At 32.5% G+C, this 23,584-nt stretch overlaps 1 protein-coding gene and 1 long non-coding RNA gene across 3 annotated transcripts in view; one reads left to right on the forward strand and one right to left on the reverse strand.

Annotated features, from left to right (window-relative positions):
- LOC127163932 (uncharacterized) overlaps nucleotides 1-16,626 on the forward strand; it is a 76,273-nt gene extending 59,647 nt beyond the window's left edge. Inside the window, exon 3 of the long non-coding RNA XR_007827558.1 lies at nucleotides 16,489-16,626. This is a non-coding gene — a long non-coding RNA (uncharacterized LOC127163932). The remainder of the gene's footprint in view (nucleotides 1-16,488) is intronic.
- sfmbt2 (Scm like with four mbt domains 2) overlaps nucleotides 4,176-23,584 on the reverse strand; it is a 57,318-nt gene continuing 37,909 nt past the window's right edge. For both annotated transcript variants that reach the window (XM_051107435.1, XM_051107434.1), the window contains 16 exons: nucleotides 21,841-22,084; nucleotides 19,118-19,215; nucleotides 18,929-19,030; nucleotides 18,657-18,804; nucleotides 17,257-17,339; nucleotides 16,482-16,608; nucleotides 16,216-16,329; nucleotides 13,645-13,687; nucleotides 13,365-13,429; nucleotides 13,131-13,270; nucleotides 12,589-12,698; nucleotides 10,916-11,091; nucleotides 10,564-10,727; nucleotides 9,075-9,335; nucleotides 8,829-8,957; nucleotides 4,176-6,813 (listed from right to left, as the gene is read on the reverse strand). In XM_051107435.1, the coding sequence (XP_050963392.1) occupies nucleotides 6,673-6,813; nucleotides 8,829-8,957; nucleotides 9,075-9,335; nucleotides 10,564-10,727; nucleotides 10,916-11,091; nucleotides 12,589-12,698; nucleotides 13,131-13,270; nucleotides 13,365-13,429; nucleotides 13,645-13,687; nucleotides 16,216-16,329; nucleotides 16,482-16,608; nucleotides 17,257-17,339; nucleotides 18,657-18,804; nucleotides 18,929-19,030; nucleotides 19,118-19,215; nucleotides 21,841-22,084 (2,145 nt within the window). In that variant the 3' untranslated portion in view covers nucleotides 4,176-6,672. The remainder of the gene's footprint in view (nucleotides 6,814-8,828; nucleotides 8,958-9,074; nucleotides 9,336-10,563; nucleotides 10,728-10,915; nucleotides 11,092-12,588; nucleotides 12,699-13,130; nucleotides 13,271-13,364; nucleotides 13,430-13,644; nucleotides 13,688-16,215; nucleotides 16,330-16,481; nucleotides 16,609-17,256; nucleotides 17,340-18,656; nucleotides 18,805-18,928; nucleotides 19,031-19,117; nucleotides 19,216-21,840; nucleotides 22,085-23,584) is intronic.

Below are 23,584 nucleotides of genomic sequence, written 5' to 3' on the forward strand. Positions count from 1 at the left end.
GTATACATGGTTGCGTTTAAGACTAATTCAAACCAGTAACTCTTCTTTATGGACTACTTATTAAATGGGTTCAGAAGGGTCATTTGCTGTTTTTGAATCAATAAAAAGAACAGGCTCATAAAAGTAATTTGTTCATGAATCAAAGTATACTTGTCGGATCTTTTTGGTATCTTTTATAGATAGATAGATATGCCATCTACAAGAAACTATTGAGATATTAAACAGATCTCATTTGTGAATTGACTGATTAATTTATTCATTCATTCTTGCATTGCATTGCATTGCATTTAGGCATGCTGTGTTTGAAATGTTGCTTCACGTTTCTCACTATAAATTCATATAGGCACCTCAGCCATAAGAAACCTATCTCGATTATGGTCAGAGACATCACTGGTGAAGCCACGTGCAGCATACCTTTGAAATGATGTTGCCTGGCAACCATGAGAAGTGGCAGTCATACAAATAGGTTCACAGTGAGACTCAATAGAAAACACTTAATGGTCATAATTTCATGCTTCATGAAATGTATACATAAAAAAAAAATCATTTCTATTTTATGAAGTGCAAAGCATGATTATTTTGTTTGTTCCCACATTTAGATATGTATAAACAATATAAAACAATGGTTTAGAATTATATGTATGGTTTGAAAAAATGAGAGTGAGAGCAATGATGTTTCCATGAGTCTGGAATCTTAATGTTAATAGGCATTGTCTGGGAATATGTGCTTAAATTTCAAGAATATGACAATTCAGATTTGATTATTGGGGAGAAACATAAACCTGGCATTCTTGGGTTATGTCAGATTCACCCAATTGAGCCTTTGCAAACAGCTTGATTGACAGACGATCTGACCGATCGTAATGGCGAAATCAGACAGGAGTGTAGATTAACTTGGGTGAACTTAAACTTGAAAAACTGTGTATTGATGTCTTTCCACGGTTGAAATACAATATGTTCTGATGTTCATTCATGTTTTTTTTTTTCCTGCTTTAAGTTAAAGGAACACTCCACTCTTTTTGAAAATAGGCTCATTGTCCAACTCACCTAGAGTTAAACAGTTGAGTTTTACCGTTTTCGAATCCATTCTATGCAAAGCTATACTAAAAGTGCTACCGCCAGACCCGGAGATCGGCTGAATGGATTCCAAAACGGTAAAACTCAACTGTTTAACTCTAGGGTAGCTGGAAAATGAGCCTATTTTCAAAAAAAGTGGAGTGTTCCTTTAATAAGAAAAGACGATCGGTTCACGTGTCGATTGATTTAATAAGGCAATACGATGATCTGTCACAACACATTGAAGAGCCACATTTATGACCTTGCTTCATACCAGAAGTAACCTGCTCTGTCTTGTCTGTCGGTGTGCTGTCAGTTTCCTCTTTGCTCCATGATGTATTTTTCACTGCTTGAGAACATGATGTGTAGCGGGAGGGCGGCATTGTTTGTCGGACATAACAACAGTAACTAAGGTGGGCAGGTTTTTGTGAAGGGTCAGTTGGATTCATATTTTAGTTATGTCGTAACATACAAAATAAGTCTAGAGACCTAAGATATACAGTGGCATGCAAAAGTTTGGGATTCCCTTGGAGCATCTGTGAAAATGTGAATAACTTTAACAAAATAAGAGAGATCATACAAAATGCTTGTTATTTTTTTATTCAGTGCTTTTATTTAGTAAAATAACCTCCCTCAAAGTTTGGGGTTTTGTGATGGTTGTTCATGAGTCCCTTGTTTGTTCTGAACAGTTAAACTGAGAACTGTTCTTCAGAAAAATCCTCCAGGTCCTGCAGATTCTTCAGTTTTCCAGGATCTTTTGCATATTTGAACCCTTTCCAGCAGTGACTGTATGGTTTTGTGATCCTTTTTTTTACACTGAGAACAAATGAGGGACTCAAACACAACTATTAAAAAAGGTTCAAACATTCACTGATGCTTTACACTCTTAAAAATAAAGATGCTTCACGATGCCATAGAAGAACCTTTTTTTTTGTCTAAATGGTTCCATAAAGAACCTTTAACATCTGAAGAACCTTTCTGTTTCACAAAAGGTTCTTTGTGGCAAAAGAAGGTTCTTCAGATTATAAAAAGGTAAGAAAGAGGTGGTTCTTTAAAGAACCTTTGACTGAATGGTTCTTTGTGAAACCAAAAATGGTTCTTCTATGGCATCGCTGTGAAGAACCCTTTTTAGAGTGGAGAAGGAAAGACGATGCATTAAGAGCCAGGAGGTGAAAACTTTTGAATTCAAAGATCAAGGTAAATTGTACTTAATTTGTCTTCCAGGAAACATGCAAGTACTCTGTTGCTTCTGAATGGCAGTACTAAATGGAAAAAATGATATTTCAACAAAATAAGAAAAAATTGGACATTTTTATCCTGTTCAAAAGTTTTCACTCCCCGGCTCTTAATGCATTGTGTTTTCTTCTGGAGCATCAGTGAATGTTTGAACCTTTTTAAATAGTTGTGTTTGAGTCCCTCAGTTGCCCTCAGTGTGAAAAGATGGATCTCAAAACCATACAGTCTGGAAAGCGCTCAAATATGCAAAAGATGCTGGAAAACTGAAGAATCTGCAGGATCTGGAGAATTTAACTGAAGAACAGTGCTCAGTTTAACTGTTTAGAACAAACAAGGGACTCATGAACAACCATCACAAAACAAAAAAACACACACAGTATTAAGAACCAAGGTTTCCCAAACATTTGAAGGGGGTTATTTGAATCATTTCAGCTATTTTTTGGTCTTGTGGACTATATGTAAACATCTTTTATGTAAAATATCTTACTCAGGACAGTACTAAATAAAAAAAATAACATGCATTTTGTATGATCCCTCTCTTATTTTGTTACAATTATTCACATTTTCACAAATTCTGCAAGGGGTTCCCAAACTTTCACATGCCACTGTACATATTATAAATCTTCAGTTTGTTACCATAACTGATCTTAGCACAATGTATTAAACATATCAGAAACCCAAACGCTGTCCAGTCCATAATCTACAGTATATTAAACCAGCCAACAGGAGAATTGGTGTAAAAAAAGTGACATTTGACCATAGTGTTTTCTACTAAGTCTAACTGAACCTATTTATGAACCGCATCTGTGACACAGTGTTGATGAACTTTACAGCTGAACTGAAATGAACCAACACTGATCTGACTTGAGCTAAAAATGACACTATTGTGTTTTAGAGCTGCTTTATAGCAGAATCTGAGTTGTTGCCATAATTGAGTTTCCATAACTGATTCTGCTTTTTTCCTGTTTTTCCACCGTGAAACTGCTTTGACACAGTCTGAATGCCATAGAAGGTGAAAAATCTGAATAAAATGTTATCTTGTACTATCTTTAGTGATTATGGTTCAACCCATCCGAGAAACATGCTTTATGCAAGTATGCAGATGCTGATTGGTCCATGCTAGTACGCTGTCGTCTTGTACATACTTAACATGCGTACATTACGAAACAAACCTCAGTACTCAAGTGGCTAATAGAGGTACAATCAAATGTCTGTGCCAAACAAGAACCTTCTTTGTAAAATTAAGAGAAATGTTAAAAAAAAAAAAAAAATCCCTGGTAGTGGTGTATGTAATATCATCAGGTTTTAGCCTTGACCAACAGCTGAGTGTGTGAGTGGGTTGTGCTGTAAATAGCCCACATTACGTTGCCTAATGTTTCCTGGAAATTGTGTTCGTACTGGGTTAAGTAAGTTCACATTTGTTTCAAATTCTCTGGAAAACAGATAAGTATAAACTTCCCGGGCTGCTATTTTTAATATTACAGCAACGTTGCGGGATAAATACAAAATCTATGAACGGTGTCTGATACACTGTTGATTTATCACAGAAAATAATTTGATTTACATTAATGCATTTGCATTGAAAGTCTATAGGGCAAACCACTACACTGAGATATACATTAAAATACACTTCTGCTTAAATTCAGCAAGTTATTAAACATTATACTTAAAACTAAGTATTCATGTTTCATTTATGCTTTAAAACCCCTTAGAATGCCTTTCCCTGTAGACTTTCATTGTTTGTGTTTATAAACTGAGCAGTGAGACAAAATAATGGACAGCTGGTGCCGTTTATATTTTCTTTAAGTCTTTTAAACATTGACATTTTTGTAATGTTTCAAGCATTTGAAATTGATAAAATGATGATTGAAGACTATTTCAACAGCAGTTAATCAAATTTTAATACATTCTACTTGATCAAAATAAGTGTCGTACAACAGAGAAGTAAAAAATATATCACTATCAAAGTCATTACAAACAAAAAATATATATAGAAAACATATCCAATTTTGCATAGATCAAAATTACATTTACATGAAATATAGACAGGCCATGACTAAAGGCAGCTCTTTAAAAATGTTCTTGCCCTTGAATTTTATAGAGAAACAATACGTGTTAGACAAACAACAGGCATGTATTTTGGGGAAAACAAACGTGTGTAGAGTTATGTACAGTTGAGGTCAAAAGTTTACATACACCTTCTGCAAAATGGTAATTATTTTAGCAAAATAAGAGGGATTATACAAAATACATGTTATTTTTTATATAGTACTGACCTGAATAAAATAGAGTAAAGATAATAGTTAAATTTATAAAATTGACGCAGTGCAAAAGTTTACATACTGTATACTTGATTCTTTATACTTAGTGATTTGTTTAGTGATAGTTGTTCATGAGTCCCTTGTTTGTCCTGAACAGTTTAACTGCCTGCTATTCTTCAGAAAAATCCTTTAGGTCCCACAAATTCTTTGGTTTCCCAGCATTTTCGGTGTATTTGAACCCTTTCCAACAATGACCGTATGATTTTGAGATCCATCTTTACACACTGAGGACAACTGAGTGACTCATATGCAACTATTACAGAAGGTTCAAACACTCACTGATGCTCCAGAAGGAAACAAAATGCTTTAAGAGCCGGGGGTGAAAACTTTTGAACAGAATGAAGATGTGTACATTTTTCTTATTTTCCCTAAATATCTTTTTTTTTTTTTTTCATTTAGTACTGCCTGTCAGAAGCTACAGAAGATACTTACATGTTCCCCAGAGGACAAAATAAGTTAAATTCACCCTGATCTTCAAATTTCAAAAGTTTTCACCCCCTGGCTCCTAATGCATCGTGTTTCCTTCTAAAGCATCAGTGAGTGTTTGAAGCTTCTGTAATAGTTGCATGTGAGTCCCTCAGTTGTTCTCAGTGTGAAAAGATAGATTTTAAAATCATACAGTCATTATTTGAAATGGTTCAAATGCACAATAATGCTGAAAAACCAAATAATTTGTGGGACCTGAAGGATTTTTCTAAAGAACAGAGGGCTGTTCAGGACAAACAAGGGACTCATGAACTACTATCACTAAACAACAAAAACAGCTGTGGATCATTCAGGTAACAACACAGTATTAAGAATCAAGCATTTGTAAACTTTTAAACAGGGTCATTTTTATAAATTCATCTATTATTTTCTCTTGTGGACTATATGTATGTTTTTTTAATGTGAAATATCTTACTCAGGTCAGTAAAAAATAACATGCATTTTGCATGATCCCTCTTATTTTGGTAAAAACATTCACATTTGCAGATACTGTAAGGTGTATGTAAACTTTTGACTCAATTGTATGTGTGTATGCATGAACACACAACATATAAACCAACACAGTAAGTTTATATCAAATATCAGTCTTGATACTAATATTTCCTAATTCATAATGCCCAAAGTAGATTTTTCAGGCGTTAAACCGCCACTAACCTCCTAACAAACATTATAAAAATAGTTTATCAGAACAAAATAAATATTACAAATATATTAGTTCACTTCCGAAGTTAATACTTCATATATAATTCGCCATTATAAATATAATTTGGTCTTAAAAGACGAATAAAATTTCAGATATTTGCAGTGAACTCAAGGGTTGGAGGTTTTTCACAGTTGAACTGCCTTTCAGTTTAGACGTATTCTTATTCCGAGATCTTCAATGCTCTATTCATCCTAGAAATGCTCTTAAGAAACTTCTGGAAATCCAACCAAACCTAAACCTTCTCTAGATGGTTTGGTTAGTCTTCAAGGATTCACCACACGGCTGAAAAAACTACACTCTTAAAAAATAAAGGTTCTTTACTGGCATCTATGGTTCCATGAAGAACATCTATGGAAACCTTTTTATTCCACAAAAGTTTCTGTGTAGTGGAAAAAAATGTTTTTTAGAATTTAAAATAAAGAAGAAACAAAAAAGAACTAATCACTGAAAGATTCTTTGAGGAACCAAAAATGGTTCTTCTATGGCATCTCTGTGAAAACCCTCATTTGGAACCTTTATTTTTAAGAGTGTGAAGTTCTTGAAGCTATTTTGATGGCTTTAATGAGGTTTTTGGTACTTGTCCAGCTGGCCGTACAGTTAAGTCCTCTAAAAACCAGTTTGACTTGGCTGGGAGACCAGGTAGACTGGCTCAAACCAGCTAAGACCATTAACCTTCAGCTGTTTTCTTTAGCAGGGTAAGCAGAAATGCTATCATATTCCATGACTAAATCTCATATTGAAGGCAAATGATGGGAAAAGAATCAATTCGGATGAGGCAACCTGAGGTTTCCTGACAGATGGAATGACTCTTTACATCCCCTGAGGACAATAGGTGTCTGTTGATTTACATCCGCCGGGGCAGAAGGTAGCTTAGTTAGCGAACTGGGAGTAGAAGGCCACTTTGACTCGCTCGATCTGATGACAGAGTTTGATGGCGGGGCCGAGCTTTAGGTCCATACATTCTTGGACTGTAGGAAGGGTCAGCAGCAACAGGGCCTGTCCATCAATGTCCTTGAGAAGAAAAAAAGGTGTATGGGTTAGCATAAATATTTGATGTTTTACCAGTTTTGCTTGTTCTTGTTTGCTTCAGTCTTGCACACCCTGATAGCAAATGTATGATTCTTGGGTGTGTATCTGTGTATATATATATATATATGAAAGATAATCTTTTATTATGTAAATTATGAAAATTGTAAAATAATTAAAAAAAAAAATATCCACAATATTTAGTTTTAATATAAAAAAAAAATAATAATAATAATATGGTATGTATGTATGTATGGTATGTATATGTGTATATATATATATATATATATATATATGTATATATATATATATATGTATATATATATATATATGTGTGTATAAAAGATAATCTTTTATTATTTAAATTACAAAAATTGTAAAATAATAATAAAAAAATACCCACAATATTTAGTTTTAATATAAATAATAATAATAATAATAATAATAATAAAAATAATCAAAATTCGACAATCTTTGTAATATTTAAATATAGCCATACTTGGAGCACTTAAATTCAGAAAATAATAAAAGTAAATAAGACTTAAATAAATAAATAAATAAATAAATAAGAAAGATATTGTGGGGAAAAAAGAAAATATAGCTTTATGTAGTTTAATATAAAACAAAATAAGAATACTAATAAATAATATATATATATATATATATATATATATATATATATATATATATAAAACTTATACAATTTAATCACTGATTTAAATATATACTGCAATAATAATAATAATAATAATAATAATCACTTGAATTTAGAAAATAATAAAAATTTAATTATGGAAAAAAAAAATTAATTATGAAAAATATATATATTTTTAGTTTAATATAAATTAAAATAAGAATACTAAATACTAATACTAAAATGATCAAACTTAGACTATTTAATCACTGATTTAATAATAATAATAATAATTGATTATTTTAATTATAATTAATAACAATAATAAATAACATAAAAACAATAACCAGCCTTTGAAAATGTAAAATTATGAAAATATTTTTTTCTTAATTAACTGAATTCTGCATTAAAAATCTTTGACAATTTAATTTAATTTAAAAACAAAATACTTTGACTAATCACTTATTTTTAATACATTTTGCATCAACAACAATAATCACTTGAATCAGATAACAATAAAAGTAAAGGAGACAACAAAAAATAAAATTATGAAACAATGAAATATTTTTTGTTTAATATAAAATAAAATAAGAATACTATCAAATTTTTACTATTTAATCAACTATTTTAATAATTCCTACAATAATAATAATAATAATAATAATAATAATCATCATCATCATCATGTGAATTCAGAAAATAATAAAAGTAAATAAGACTGAAAAAAAAGAAATTATAAATATATTTTTTAGTTTAATGTAAAACAAAATAAGAATACTAATAAAACTAATCAAACCTTGACTATTTAATCACTGATTTCAATGTCCTGCAATAATAATAATAATAATAATAATAATAATAATAATAACTGATTATTTTAAATATGAAAATACTAAGTAAACGTAAAAACAATAACATAAAAACAATAACCAGCCGTTGACAATTTCAAATGATAAAAATAACAAAATAAAATAATTAATTTTAAATTCAGAAAATAATAAAATAAAAAATAATCATCTTTGACCATTTAAACACTGATTTGCCTTTTTAATATATATTCTTTCTTTCTTTTTTACTATTGAAAATAATAAAATAATGTATGCAAATAAAGAAAATAATTTTAAAAAGTGCGTAAAAATAAAAACCATCATCTCTGACAATTACAGAAATAAAAGACTGAACAAATGTTATTCAGCATATTAATTTTCAGATGTTTGCAATATTAAATCTTTCAATCATTTTCAACCTTTAAAATAGCATTTAAAATAAACAATGTTTTCTAATCTTTCGTATTGCACTAGAAAATCTGATCATTTTTTGCTAACTTAAAAAAGGACCAAATGATAGGTTAGTTGGTGTACTATACCTGCTCTTGGAATATTTTCGCTAGAGAGGCACAATCTGTGGATGTGATGAAATCAACCACATCAGACACACTCCATTCCAGAGGATTCCTCTCCAACACCAGACGATCTTCCTCTTCAAAACTCTCACTCTACAAATGCACACAAGCACAGTTCCTTTTAATTAATATAATTCAATTCAGCGCATACATTAAACATGAAAGATATTACATTTAGAAAATAATTCACACATAACGTGGATGTTTTACCTTTGTGTTTGTGTTTTTGGCCGTCTGGTTCTGACTGAAAGAAACCGAGCGTGTGGTTCTTCTGGGAGAGGATCTGTCTGAGGTCTCTGGCCCTGGATGGGTCGCCCTGCGCTGAAGAGCAGCACGGCGCGGTGGTCTTCCTCTCCTCGGGACGTCCTTATAGGAGTGGGCAGAGGACTCCTCACGCGGTGAGCTGGAACTCGCCTCACTGCCCCACTCCTCAAAATCTTCATCCTCATCATCATAGTAATAATCGCTATCCTATAAAGACAGAAACAAGGTTGGACTGTATTCTAAGGAGCGGTCACATTTAAATAAAGTCGTCACACAAATATTCTCGTAGCTTTATAAAAATAAGGTTCGACCACTGATGTCACATGGACTATTTTAATGATGTCCTTACTGCCTTTTTGGGCCTTGAATGTGTTGCGCTGCTGTCTATGCAAAGTCAGAAAACTCTCAGGTTTCATCAAAAATATCTTAAAGGGGTCATCGGATGCAAAGTTCACTTTTACGTGTTGTTTAAACATTAATATGTGTTGGCAGTGTATGTACAAATCTACCCTATAATGATAAAAATCCATGCAGTGGTTTTTAATTGATCTGAAAAAATAATACCCCTTTTTTCAAATCGAGCCAATCTCAGATGCCTGTCGGTGTGGCGTCACACCGATAGAGGCCGCTCCCACGATAGTTGATTGACATGAGCGTTTTACCTCAGATCAGCTGTAACAGTCCGACCTCCATTGTTTCGATGCAGGAGCAGGGATGTAAGTTAGACAAGAATATCTCAGATTGAGCAATTGAGGTGTTGTGTTGCTGGATGTAATAATGAACATAGTGGTCGTCATTTACTCCTGACATCTGAGCGCTGAAGATGCAGTGGATTACGTTTGTTTGTGAAGGGAATGCGCCTCTCGATCTACATAAACGCGTCTATGTTCGTGCAAATCATTTGTGATCCAGCTTCACTTACAGCAGAAGTGAGTATAAGGGTTTTTTATGAATCTTTGCGATCGCCTTTGCTAATAACATGTTAGTTAGCAAGTTTAACGGCTAAACACGGCGAAATGCGGCTAAAGTAAACAAGCTCGTCACTCCACAGAGAGAAGAGAGGGGCGGGGCGAGCAGAGCTCATTAACATTTAAAGCAACCTTGACCAGAATAGGATGATTTTTGCAGAGCTCATTTTGACAAGGTAAAAAAGGTGTTGTTTTACACTACCATTGAGAATTTTTAACCAAGGTTTATTATAAACTTTTCATTAAGACCCTAAAGAATCATATCAGCTTGTGGAAAATGGGCATCCGATGACCCCTTTAACTTGTGTTCTCAAGACATGAGTAATTAATGACAGAATTTTCATATTTTGGGTGAACTATTGCTTTAAATGCTCTTGCATTTGCTTGCTGAGAGTATGTTTCGAATGAGTTGCAAGTGAATGTTTCTCAGTGTGTGTTTTTGTCTGGCTTCATGTGGTTTGGCAGACCTGAGGTGACTCTGTGGTGTGGTATCCTACAATGGAAGTGCGCCGTTTCTTCTGGACAAAGATGGCTTTGCGTTTCTTTCGGCGTCGTGCTGGTTTGGTCATGTCTCCGTCCTGTGCACTCTCTCCTAAACTCGGACGACCAACTTTCCTCTTCTTGTAATATGCTACATCGGACATAAACGTACACACGTTTGTGATTATTGACAGTTAGTAAGAGCTCCGTGTGAGTCTGAATGTATCTGTGAGTGTGTTTCTGGAGAAAATGATACCTTGCTCTTGTGAAACATGTCATTTTAATTCCATGTTAGAGCAAACATCACTTTTCATCACTGGAGAGGAATAAAACACTCACTGTATTTGGTTTTGGTCTGGCTGAAGCAGTTTTCAGGGCACTTGTCGGACACGATCGTTGGGCCGAAAAGATTCGGACAACACTGAAGTCTCTCGCATACTCGACGACAAAACTCTGAAACTTGATCTGCCGTTCGGACGATCCTCATGGTGGACCGATAGCTTTTCCCTTTATATCTGTAAACAAGCAAACGTGTTTCCACCATTAAGAACTTTATGAAAATGAAAGATATTTGGCTCACATACACACTCATAGACATTAAAATCTCATTATGCAAATGAAGGAAAGCTCTCTGTTCATTATGAGTGCACTTTAATTTTGTACGTTTGCTAATTTATTAGTAACATTATTGCTTTTAGAATTATATACACACACACACTCAGTAGTGTTGGAAAGACTTTTTAATAAACAGGTTAAAAAAATGATTAGCTTAAGTTATCAGGCAAAAGTATGGAAGCTTGTTTCCACCACAGAATTAAAAAAAGAAGTAATTGCAACTTTTTGTCTCACAGTTCTGACTTTTTCCTTGCAACTGTGAGTTTACATCTTGGAATTCTGGCTTTTCTTCTCAAGAGTTGCTATTTTATTTCAAACATTTGAAAGTTATAAACTCTGAAATGCGAATTAAAATCTCAAAATTCTAACTTTTTTCTTTTGCAAGTTTGTATCTTGCAATTTCGACTTATAAAAGAATTGCAGAAAGCCTATAAAAGAAACAAAGTTGCAATTTTGAGAAAAAAAGAATTACTAAATTATTAATAAAACATTGATACAAACTGATTAATTACTAAATTATTTGCACTAAATTAATTGCAATAAAGTTTATAGCTCGCAATTCAGACTTTATTTCTAAGAATTTTAAGATATTAACACAAAGTTGCAAGATACATCTCTCAATTTTGACTTTGTATCTTGCAATTCAAGAAAACCTAGAAAGAAAAGAAAAATTTAAGAAAAAAGTCACAAATACAAGATACAAACACATTTGCCAAACATAAACAAAAACATAAAAAGAAAAGTTCACATTGTTGGAAATAAACTCACATTTGCGAGAAAAAGTCAGAATTGTGAGATGAAAAGTTGATTGTTTTTTACTGTGGCAAAAACAGGATTCCATACAAAAAAGTCGATTTTTAAAAATAAAATTGTGATTATTTCTCTCTTTTCTTAAATTATTATATAGAACGTGTTGACTGTTTTTAATTGTTAATTATATTTAAGAACAATACGGATTCAAAATACTTAACAGAAATGTTCCCAATGTTGTTTGTTATTTAAAAGTAAATAATTATTATTATTATAATATTGCTACAACCACACAATTTTATCCCTAATCAAAGTCATCTATTATAGCTAAGTGACTTGAGTGACTTAAAAAAAATGAGTATTTGAATTTTTGCTACTAACACAGCATGATTTATTGAAAAAAAAAAACATTTAAAACTTTTTGAAAAAGAATATTTACACATACAAGTGCTTGCATCAATCTGATAATTTATCTTATGTCATGAGAAGTTATCCAAGTCTGTCAAAACCTCCACTTGGTGTTGTTTTAAAAAAATATTTATAAATATTTTTAACTCTACAAATACAAATCAATGTCTATGGTATTTTCTCATTCAGATAACTAAGTAAACATAAGTGTGTGTGTGTGAGTGTGTGTGTTTTCATACTTGGCTTTCAAGGTTTCCTCCTGACAGTTCCACTGTGGGTCTTCCACCATCTGTAGTTCTCTGAGCACACGGCCAGGTTTATATGCTGAGTTTATTAACATTGTCAGAATCTGTGAGAAAAAACATCACTGTGAATACATCATAATGTTTATTTAATGAATCATGTTACATAAGTATATACAAACATATTCAAACACACCTACACACAAACACATGTGCATATGCACTACATCTAGTGGGTTGTTGATAGGAAACATCTAAACTCTGTCTAAAACTATTTGAAATAATATTTTATACTATTTGTTTTATAATTATTATGCATAACTTTTACAACCTCATTTTAATGTAGAATTTTATATGATTATTTATCACACCCTAGTTAAAATGAACTAGCGAAGGCAAAAAGTTGATTAAAACTAGTGGAAAAACATATCAGCACCAACATTTTCTTCCCACTGTACATTCATTTTAAAAATCTACAATTCTTAATATAACTTAAACATTTGTAACAACTCATCTACCAATATAAGAGAGAACTGTACCTCTTTGAGGACTACAGCGCACTTTCCGGGCCCAACGGCCTTTGGTAACTCAGCAATTCGGCCTTTGTTGAGATACGGACCGGAGAAACAGCGATGGTTGATAAAGAGCTGAGAACAACAGTACTTTCCATTCACCAAACCTAGATAACACATACATATAGTAGATTAGCAATGTCCTGTAAATGCACAGTTCAGATGAAGTTATAGGTAGGCTGTGTAGTAAATGTATAAAACCTGTATCTGTGGTGATGGATGAGCACAGGTTAAGAGGGGCATCAGGAGGCTGTGAGGGGGCCAACCTAAAATAATTAATCAATCAATCAGTCTAAATCAAGGCATTACAGTCCTACTGAAAACAACAGAAACTGTCAAACACCAAAAACTGAGTAAAAACAGAAGTAGATGAGTCACATGCATGACACATTTAGGTAAAAAGCCCCACACTTTCTAGCCAAACTAACACAATGGCTCATGGTAAAAAAAAAAAAAAACGTCATTGAGTACATATACTCACTGTTTCTCAGGCTGAACAACAGCAATCTTTTTTTGAGGCAAACCTGAAACATAATACAAAAACATTACTCGCTGGGGAAAATAGGGAACTTTCTAGGAAAATGAAAATGCCATGATTTAAAAAGAAATAAAAATCTTAATTTTTAATTTATATATATATATAGGTTTGCTTTTAAAGAGTGTTTCAAAGAGTAGGATATGCACTGTTTTTGTTGTATTTATTATTTTCCATGAGGCCAAGTGGCATGCATCAGGTCTTATTAAAGTTGTTTTGGTTTGCAGTATATTGCTATCATGTTGCACTGATCTCATTGGTAAAATTCCCTATTCACATAGCCGTAAATATTTTAACATGAAATATCAGGTTCTCCAAAACTTTTTACCACAGACTTTCAATGAATATTCCAGTCTTACTATACAAGATTTATTTTTATTTTTTTTTTTATAAAAAAATTGCATTTACAAATAGCAATGTCTATACAAGTAAACATTATAGAGTCAATAATAATAAAAAATAAAATCTGCAAAAATAGTGTTAATACGATTTTTTAACATTTATTTACACATTGAACTGTGTTTTTGTTTTAGGTTAAAAGGAAATGTCCGTAAAGTTAGTCACCAGCACCTTTTCTGCTTTTCTACTGATTACTGATACTGATACAAGAAATATACAGTGGATTCAGAAAATATTCTGACCCAGAATTTTTATTTTTTCCCCCGCATTGTGTTATGTTGCAGGCTATAGAAGCCTGTTTCTGCCACTGAATAAAAAATAAAAAAGGTAATTGCAACTTTTTATCTCAAAGTTTGACATTTTTCTTGCAATTGTGAGTTTACATCTCATAATTATGCGCCTAATTACTTTTTGCTCATAATTACTTTTTTTCTCGGAATTGTGAGGTATAAACTCGCAATTGCGTATTATAAAGTCAGAATTGCAATATATAAACTCGCAATTCTGACTTTTTTCCTCAGAATTGATATAAATTTGCAATTGCTAGTTATAAAGTCAGAATTGTAAGATATAAACTTGCAATTCAGACTTTTTTCCTCAGAATTATGTGATATAAATTCACAATTGTGAGTTATAGTCAAAACTGCAAGATATAAACTCATAATTATTACTTTTTTTTTCTCCGAATTGAGAGGTATAAACTCGCAATTCTGACTTTTTTCCTCAGAATTGATATAAATTTGCAATTGCACGTTATAAAGTCAGAATTGCAAGATATAAACTTGCAGTTCTGACTTTTTTCCCTTAGATTTGATATAAATTTGCAATTACTAGTTATAAAGTCAGAATTGTAAGATATAAACTCACAATTCTGACTTTTTTTTCCTCAGAATTATGATATAAACTCTCAATTCTGACTTTTTTTCCCCTCAGAATTGATATAAATTTGCAATTGCGTGTTATAAAGTCAGAATAAATTCACAATTGTGAGTTATAAAGGTAGAATTGCAAAATATAAATTCACAATTCTGACTTTTTTTCAAAGCATTTTGAGTTTGTATCTTGCCGACATTCTGACTTTTTTTTTTTCTTCGTTTTTTTTTTTTTTTTTTTTTTTCTTAATAAATATAAATTCCAATTCTGAGGGGGAAAAAAGACTCGCAATTGTGTGTTCTAAAGTCAGAATTGTGAAATATAAACTTGCAATTGTGAGGAAAAAAATCATAATTGTGAGTTTATATCTTGCACTTCTGCCTTTATTTCATAGAACTGCAAGCTTAAACTTACAATTCGAACTGTTTTTCTGCCAAATACTGGTTATAAAATGGATAGTTCCGGTCCTTGATTCTGATTAGTTGAGACGCATCTGAATCTGTTTTGCACCTTTTTTTACACCTTTGCTTGCTTCTGTGTGTTGCTTGGCAACCACTTTGTTGCAACTACAACTGTTTCTGAGGAACTACATTGTTTGGTGGAAGAATACTGTTATTATTTATATCATTACACTTTATTTGCTCTGCTTTATTTTGTAAAACCTTACTACGTATATGGAATAACCGCTTTCTAAAAGCATAAAGCCCCGCGAAGCCGGGGTTTACAGTGAATTTATAACAGCTAAGGAGCGTTGTTAGGCACGACGCAACACATATTCTTCCACCAAACAATGTAGTTCCTCAGAAAAACAGAATTGCACTTCTTGGGGCTTTTTGCTTACACTTTGCACATGTATTAAATATAAAATCAATCAATCAATCAATTTTTTTCTTAGTCATTATGAGATATGGTAGCGATAAATCTTGGAGTGTTAAATAATGGTGCAAATACCAGTAATTTGACGAGCACAAATGCTAGTAAATCGCGTTGCGTGATTCATTTTCATACACTCCTCCCATAACTTTTGACAAATGCATAATCAATAAGGTCAGGTGCAAAAATAAGCGCTAATTCTTCACTGCGCATCTTTAGTAAATCCTGACAGTACTATTTTAATGCCAAAAGATGGTTTGTGCTTGCACAAGCTGTTAGTAAATCTGGTCCTAAATGTCTATAAAAAGCATATGTTTGGTCACAGACATAAAAAAAAAAAAAAAAAAAAAAAAATAAATCCATATGACTCACAGACTGTCTTTAGTAAATGTGTTAGCGGATAGCCGTTAGCTTCACACCAGCCCACAGGGAAGATATTCATACTCTCAACATCCATTATACAATCTGGTAACGGCTTAGTCAGACCTTAAAACAAAGACAGAGAGCAGAGGTGAAAACTGTGTCAACAACACGTCAGTATGTCATATTGTCTGGTATTCACTTCAAGATCATGTCCTCGAAAGATTTCTATTAAATAATAGGCGAAGAAGGTTAACATTCATGCTGTTTATTCCTACCTTCCAGTCTGAGCCAGAGAAGCCGACCTTTGACCTGAGTGATGCGAGCGACGCAGAGTTCGGAAGGTTGGAGGGGATTCACGGCCTCAAGCCACATATCCTTACAGAAGCCCCTGCTCTGAGACGCCTGCTCACACAGTAAAACAGATCAGTGGAAAAACATCATGCGTCCAATTATAAAAAACAATGCATATCACAAGTACAAACAAACTGGATAATAAGGCAGATACATAGTTAAAGCAAATTAACGAATCCTCTAAAATAAAGGCAAACGGATTTATGCAACTTATCATCATTTATATCTGATAACTGGTGCAAAAAAAACAAAAAAGCCTGCAGTCATAGTTTTTGTTTTGAATGCCAAAATAATTCATATCTTTCGATAAGCTTTAAAATTCCAGTGTTGGATGTTGATTGGATACTGTTTAACCAAAACAAACAAACAAACGTTAATATTTTAGGACGTGTATCCATTGCCAGGAAATCAATGCGTTTTATAGCCCCTGACTATGTTGTTTACATATTCAACTTTGAACTTTACAAGGAACGGGAAACACTAGAGGGGAGGGGTATTTTTTTTATAAAAACAAAACAATCTTTTTGCACCTTGTGCACGTCAATGTGACCAACAGCGCAATGGGGAAACCCAGTAGTTGGCACACTGTCATCAGATTGTATCTAATTAAGAAGAATTCCCCAAGATATCATGAAACCGCACACGCGGTCATCTGAAGACGAGGCGGCTCTGGGGAAACATTGAGAGAAAGTGCCTTACGTTTGGGAAACACACGTCTGGAGCGGCTTCAGCGCCCGTGTGTTTGAGATAGTCCGCCCAGTCGAAGTCCTGTGACTCAAAACCTGACCGAAAATGAGACATTGAGAAAAACCAAATGAGATGGAGATGATAAAAGAGACAGAGTGAGTGAGAGAAATGAAGAGAAGTATTATGAGCAAATATAGTTTGATTGTACTGCATATTATGTGCTGTATTTTAATCTAATCTACAAAATAGATTTGTATTTTTTATTAATATCCATATGTATTTATTTTAGATTTTATTTTTTATAATTATTATTATTATTATTACTATTATTATTATAATTGATGTTATATAGAAATGTAAAATATTTTACATATAATTATTATAGGCAATCTGTCATTAGATTTTATTTTATTTTATTTTATTTTATTTTATTTTATTTTATTTTATTTTATTTTATTTTATTTTATTTTATTTTTATTCATCCACATCCAACCTTCCATCCATCCATCCATCAATTTAGCCTACTATTTATTCAGCATTAATTTTTCTATACATCAGTCTTTTTTCTTCAATCCAAATATTTCTTCAACCAAATATTCATCCATTTGTTTATCCATTTAGAATGTATTTAATTTAATTTAATTTAATTTAATTTGTAGAAGTGCAAATACAATGTGCCAATAAAGCACACTGAACTGAAAAGACAAATATCTAACATCATCTTTAATCTTTTTGACAGTTGTTTTATATTAAAAAAAAAATATCGTTCTTCTTCTTCTCTTCTTCTAGTTGTTGTTGTTGTTGTTGTTGTTGTATAAATATAAAAAATAAATATTAGAATATGTAATTTGTCTTGAAATTTTTAAATTATATAAATATTAAAAAATTGAAAATAATGATAGGAAATCTGTCATTTAGATTTGTATTTCTATATCAATATTAATATTTATTATTATTATTATTATTATTGTTATTTATAGTTTTTTGTTGTTGTTATACAGAAATACAAAATATTATAAATATAATGATAGGTAATCTGTCATTAGATTTGTATTTTTTATTTTATTGTTATATAAATTTAATGTTATTTAATGTTATATAAATATAAAAAATAAATATAATAATAAAAAATAATAATAGGTAATCTGTCATTAGATATATATATATATATATATATATATATATATATATATAATATTTCATTTGCATTTTCCATTATTACTTTTCACATTTTTTTTTTTTACTCATTTCAGCAGCAGTACAAATGCTTTGGCAATACAAACCACACCCATAAAGCACACTGAAATAAATATAAAACTAAGATCAACTGAGGCAAAAGGCACTGATAAAGACTCGTTTAAGTGAATATGAATTTAATAGATCAAAAACCATATTAACACTGTCACACCCACCTTGTGGCCTCTCCAGTCCAACTCCATTCTTCAAACACCACTGGACTGGCAGGATGCCCGGTGACTCAGCGTGACACACCACAAAAGTGGGCGTGGCTTCAACTGTGAGGTCATCAACTCTGATCTGAAAGTAGTATTCATTATAGACCTGCAGAACAGAGAGACATAGTGTGAGACTGATGTCAGGGTAGGTGGCTAGTAATTATAACCTCTGGCATAATAACCCTTCATCTAGTGTGCGACTGTGTGTGTGAGTGTGTGAAACAGCGTACTTTAGTTACAGACACAGGGCAGATGTGGAAGGGTTCCACGGGTGACACCATTTCAAGCTTCATTCCTGCCCTGAAGGAGTGTGTGTGTAGGTCAGCATGATCCTGAAACACACACATACAGATATCAGTTGTGAAAGTTATCAAGAGCTTTGTGTAAAACAAACTTTCCCAAAACAGACACACACACACCTTGAAGACCTCCAGTGGAAGTGGACTTTTCAAGGCTTCAGCTGTGGCTTCATCTAAAGCTTCAGTCCATTCTGAACTGCTCCTCAAATGACACTGATCTGAAAGAGAAAGAGAAACACAAGCTTATGCATCAATCTGTGCACCTATTTATTTACCAAACTATTCATCCATCCATCAATTTACTCAACTAGCTATCATTTACTCAAGCAGATATCAATTCATCCATCATCCATAATGTGGATGGATGGATAGATGGATCTGTCTGTCTATCTGTAACATTTTATCATTTTATTATTGTCTATTACTGTCTGTCATTCTGTTGTTCCATTCATCATTCTTCTCATCCATCCATCAATTATTCTTTTTCTTTCCTTCCATCCATCCGTTATGCTGTACTTCCATCCATCCATCCATTTATCCATCATTCTGTATTTCTTTCCATCCATCATTCTGTACTTCTACCCATCCATCCATCATTCTGTATTTCTGTACTTCTCTCCACCCATTCATCATTCTGTATTTCAGTCCATCCATTCATCCATTCATCATTCTGTATTTCAGTCCATCCATTCATCCATCCATCATTCTGTATTTCTTTCCATCCATCATTGTGTACTTCTATCCTTCCTTCCATCATTCTGTATTTCCATGCATCCATTATTTTGTATTTCCATCCGTCCATCAATCCATTATTCTGTACTTTCATCCATCCAACCATCATTCTGTACTTCTATCTATTCATCTATCCATCAGTCATTGTTTACTTCCTTCCTTCCCTCCATCCATCGATCACCATTCTGTATTTCTATCTATCCTTCCATCCATCCATTCATTCCTCATCCATCCGTCCATCCATCCATCATTCTGTACTTCTATCCTTCCTTCCATCATTCTGCATTTCCAACCATCCTTTATTCTGTACTTCCATCCATCCATCCATGCATACATCCATCAATCCATTATTCTGTACTTCATCCATGCATCCATCCATCCAACCAACCATCATTCTGTATTTCCATCCATCATCTATCCATCCATCCATCAATCATTCTGTACTTCTGTCCATCCATTCATCATTCTGTACTTCTATCTATTCATCTATCCATCACATTCTTTATTTCCTTCCTTCCTTCCATCCATCCATCCATCCATCCATCCATCCATCCATCCATCCATCCATCCATCCATCCATCATCATTCTGTATTTCTATCTATCTATCCATCCACCATCCATCCATCCATCCATCCGTCCATCCATCTGTACTTCCATCCATACATCCATTCATTCATCCATCCATCTATCATTCTGTATTTCTCTCCATCATTCTGTACTTCTTTCCATCCATCCATCCATCATTCTGTATTTCCATTTCCATCCATCCATCCATCCATCCATCCATCTTTCTTTATTTTTTTCCATCCATCATCTTTCTGTACTTCTATCCATCCTTCCATCATTCTGTATTTGCATCCATATATTATTATTTATCTATCTATAACATGTTATCATTTTATTATTGTCTATCACTGTCTGTCATTGTTGTTCCATCCCTCATGTACTATAGATCATTCTTCTGTTCATCCATCTATCAATCGTTTTTTATTTCCTTCCATCTATCTTCTGTCCATCCATCCATCAGTCTCTACATCTATTTATTCGTCCATCCATTAATCATTCTTTATTTCCATCCATCATTCTGTACTTCCATCCATCCATGCATTCATCCATCCATCCATTCATCCATCCATCCATCCATCCATCCATCCAGTATTTCTTTCCATCCATCCACCCATCCATCAATCACTTTTTATTTCCTTCCATCTATCCTTTGTCCATCCATCCATCATTCTCTACTTCTATCTATTTGTCCATCCATCAATCATTCTTCTGTACTTCCATCCATCCATCCATCCAGTATTTCTTTCCATCCATTCATCACTTTTAAAGCAATGCTAACACCTTGCTTTTGAGAAATGTAGTTCAACCAATTGCTTTGCTATTTGTGGCATCACAACCTCTTAACACTGCTAAGCGCCACAGCAGATGCAGGTAATCACACTTACCCGATCACACTCTCCTCTCAAAATAAGTGCTTACAAACAGTCATCAATGCAAATTCTAAAACAATGCTTTTAAACTAGTAACAACCTGAAAATGTCTTGAGATAAACATGTACCTGTGTTAACCATGTAATACGTTTAAATAACTGGTTTCTGGCTGCCCACTGAATAAACATGAATGCACATCTCAGATGTAAACACAACATTGCAGTACCACTGTGGGTGTGCAAAGTTTTCAAAATGTAACTGTTGTCATCAATTATTCCTTACGCATTAGGTAAGCACATCTGACAGAAAGGCAAAATAATGAGAGAACATGTCTGAACAAGTTTTTTGAATTTATTTGCAAGGTTTCCTTTAGGGAAATGTGAATTCAGATCCATGATAATTAGAGTGTGGAAGTCAGGCAGGCTGCACATAGAACTTGGCAGTTGTGCAATGGAACAATTTGCATACGGGAGGGGAAGCCTCAAGAAAAATGTAAAAGCATAATTATGAACTGTGGTGCTTCAGCTCAAAACTTTGAATAAAAATTTGGGAATGATTAGTATTTAATTTAACATTTAATCTACATTTATTTTAATTATTTAAACTTAATTATGCAATGGATTAATATATTTTAGAGTCACTTCGACTGATCAAATACAGGTTCATACTCTCACCTGTGGGTGGTTTCATTGATAGATTATTCTCCTTGGCCCAGCCCAGGGGGCGAAGCCTGGTGTCAAGGTAGAACATCCACATGTCGTAGCCCGGGTCATTTAATCCAACATATCTGAGGCATAAACGTCCACCGACATTACGCTGGACTCGTGCCGCCCAATACACAGTGGGTTCAACGGCATCACGCACCTCCAAAATACAGCCTACCACAATCAGATCCACTGTGTTTTTACCTCTTAATGGCTAAGATAAGAGAAAGAGATTATATTAATCATCAAAGAAATTATATTAATCATTTAAGTAAATCATTTAACAAGGAACTGAGGTAACACTTTATAATAACCTTCATTAATAATAAATCATTAACAAATATTGTATAATGCTTAATAGATCATTAAAATATATATTCAAGTAGCTAAAAACACAAGATAATGTGGTTGTTAATGTTTACTAATTCGCATTACCTAATGATTAACAGATCATTATTTCATGTACATTAAAATGCTCACAAATGTCGTTCAACTTTTAATCCATAAATTTTGACATATGTTGTACAAGGCATTTAGTTGAATAGTTGATGTATGATTTAAGGAATATTATATGTAATGATACAAAATAACATTTTAATATAGGTGTTGAGGCAATAAACGCATGTTTTGCACCCATCTACAATGCGTGTTGTCTTTAGCAAGAATTTACTTAACGTAATGAACCACCCTCTACACAAACATTGTTACAGTAGCCCAAATCCCATTGCACGTAAAGATACTAAAAGATTAGTAAATGTACGTATCTAAACATTTACAAAAGATGAATAGTCTCAATTTTAGATGGGTACTTCAAAAACATGAATAAATGATTAATAAATAAAACAGGGTTAATTCAGGTAATTTGGGACAAATTTTGCCATTGTGATAACTGATCATAAAGGTAATATTGATTGGTAAATGTTTATAAAAATGTACAATTGATTTAGCGGTTTCCACTTTGGATTGTATGACACCGTTTTAATGGCATGTAAAAAAAAAAAAAAAAGATTACGGGAATAAAGTTGTAATATTTTGAGAAAAAAAAAATTATGAAAATAAAGTCATGGCAATACGAGAATAAAGTCTAAATATTTTAAGAATAAAGTCAAAATTGCGAGAATAAATTCGAAATATTTTGAGAATAAAATAGAAATTACAAGAATAAAATATTTTGAGAATAAAATCTAAATTATGAGAATAAAGTCAAAATATTTTGAGAATAAAGTCAAAATTATGAGAATAAAGTCAAAATATTTTGAGAATAAAGTCAAAATATTTTGAGAATAAAGTCAAAATTATGAGAATAAAGTCAAAATTACAAGAATAAAGTCAAAATATTTTGAGAAAAAAAATTGAAATTATGAGAATAAAGTCAAAATAGTTTGAGAATACAGTCAAAATATTTTGAGAATAAAACTGAAATTATGAGAGTAAAGACAAAATATTTTAAGAATAACATCAAAATTATAAGAATAAATTTGAGATAATAGAATAAATTACAAGAATAAAATATTTTGAGAATAAAATCGAAATTACAAGAATAAAGTCGAAAAATATTTTGAGAATAAAGTAAAAAAAAATATGAGAATAAAGTCAAAATAATTTTAGAATAAAGTCGAAATTACAAGAATAAAGTCAAAATATTATGTGAATAAAATATTCTTTAAACATTTTGACTTTATTCTCAAAATATTTTGACTTCTCCTAATTTTTA

Source organism: Labeo rohita, chromosome 4 (assembly GCF_022985175.1).
Source record: "Labeo rohita strain BAU-BD-2019 chromosome 4, IGBB_LRoh.1.0, whole genome shotgun sequence".
NCBI lineage: Eukaryota > Metazoa > Chordata > Actinopteri > Cypriniformes > Cyprinidae > Labeo > Labeo rohita.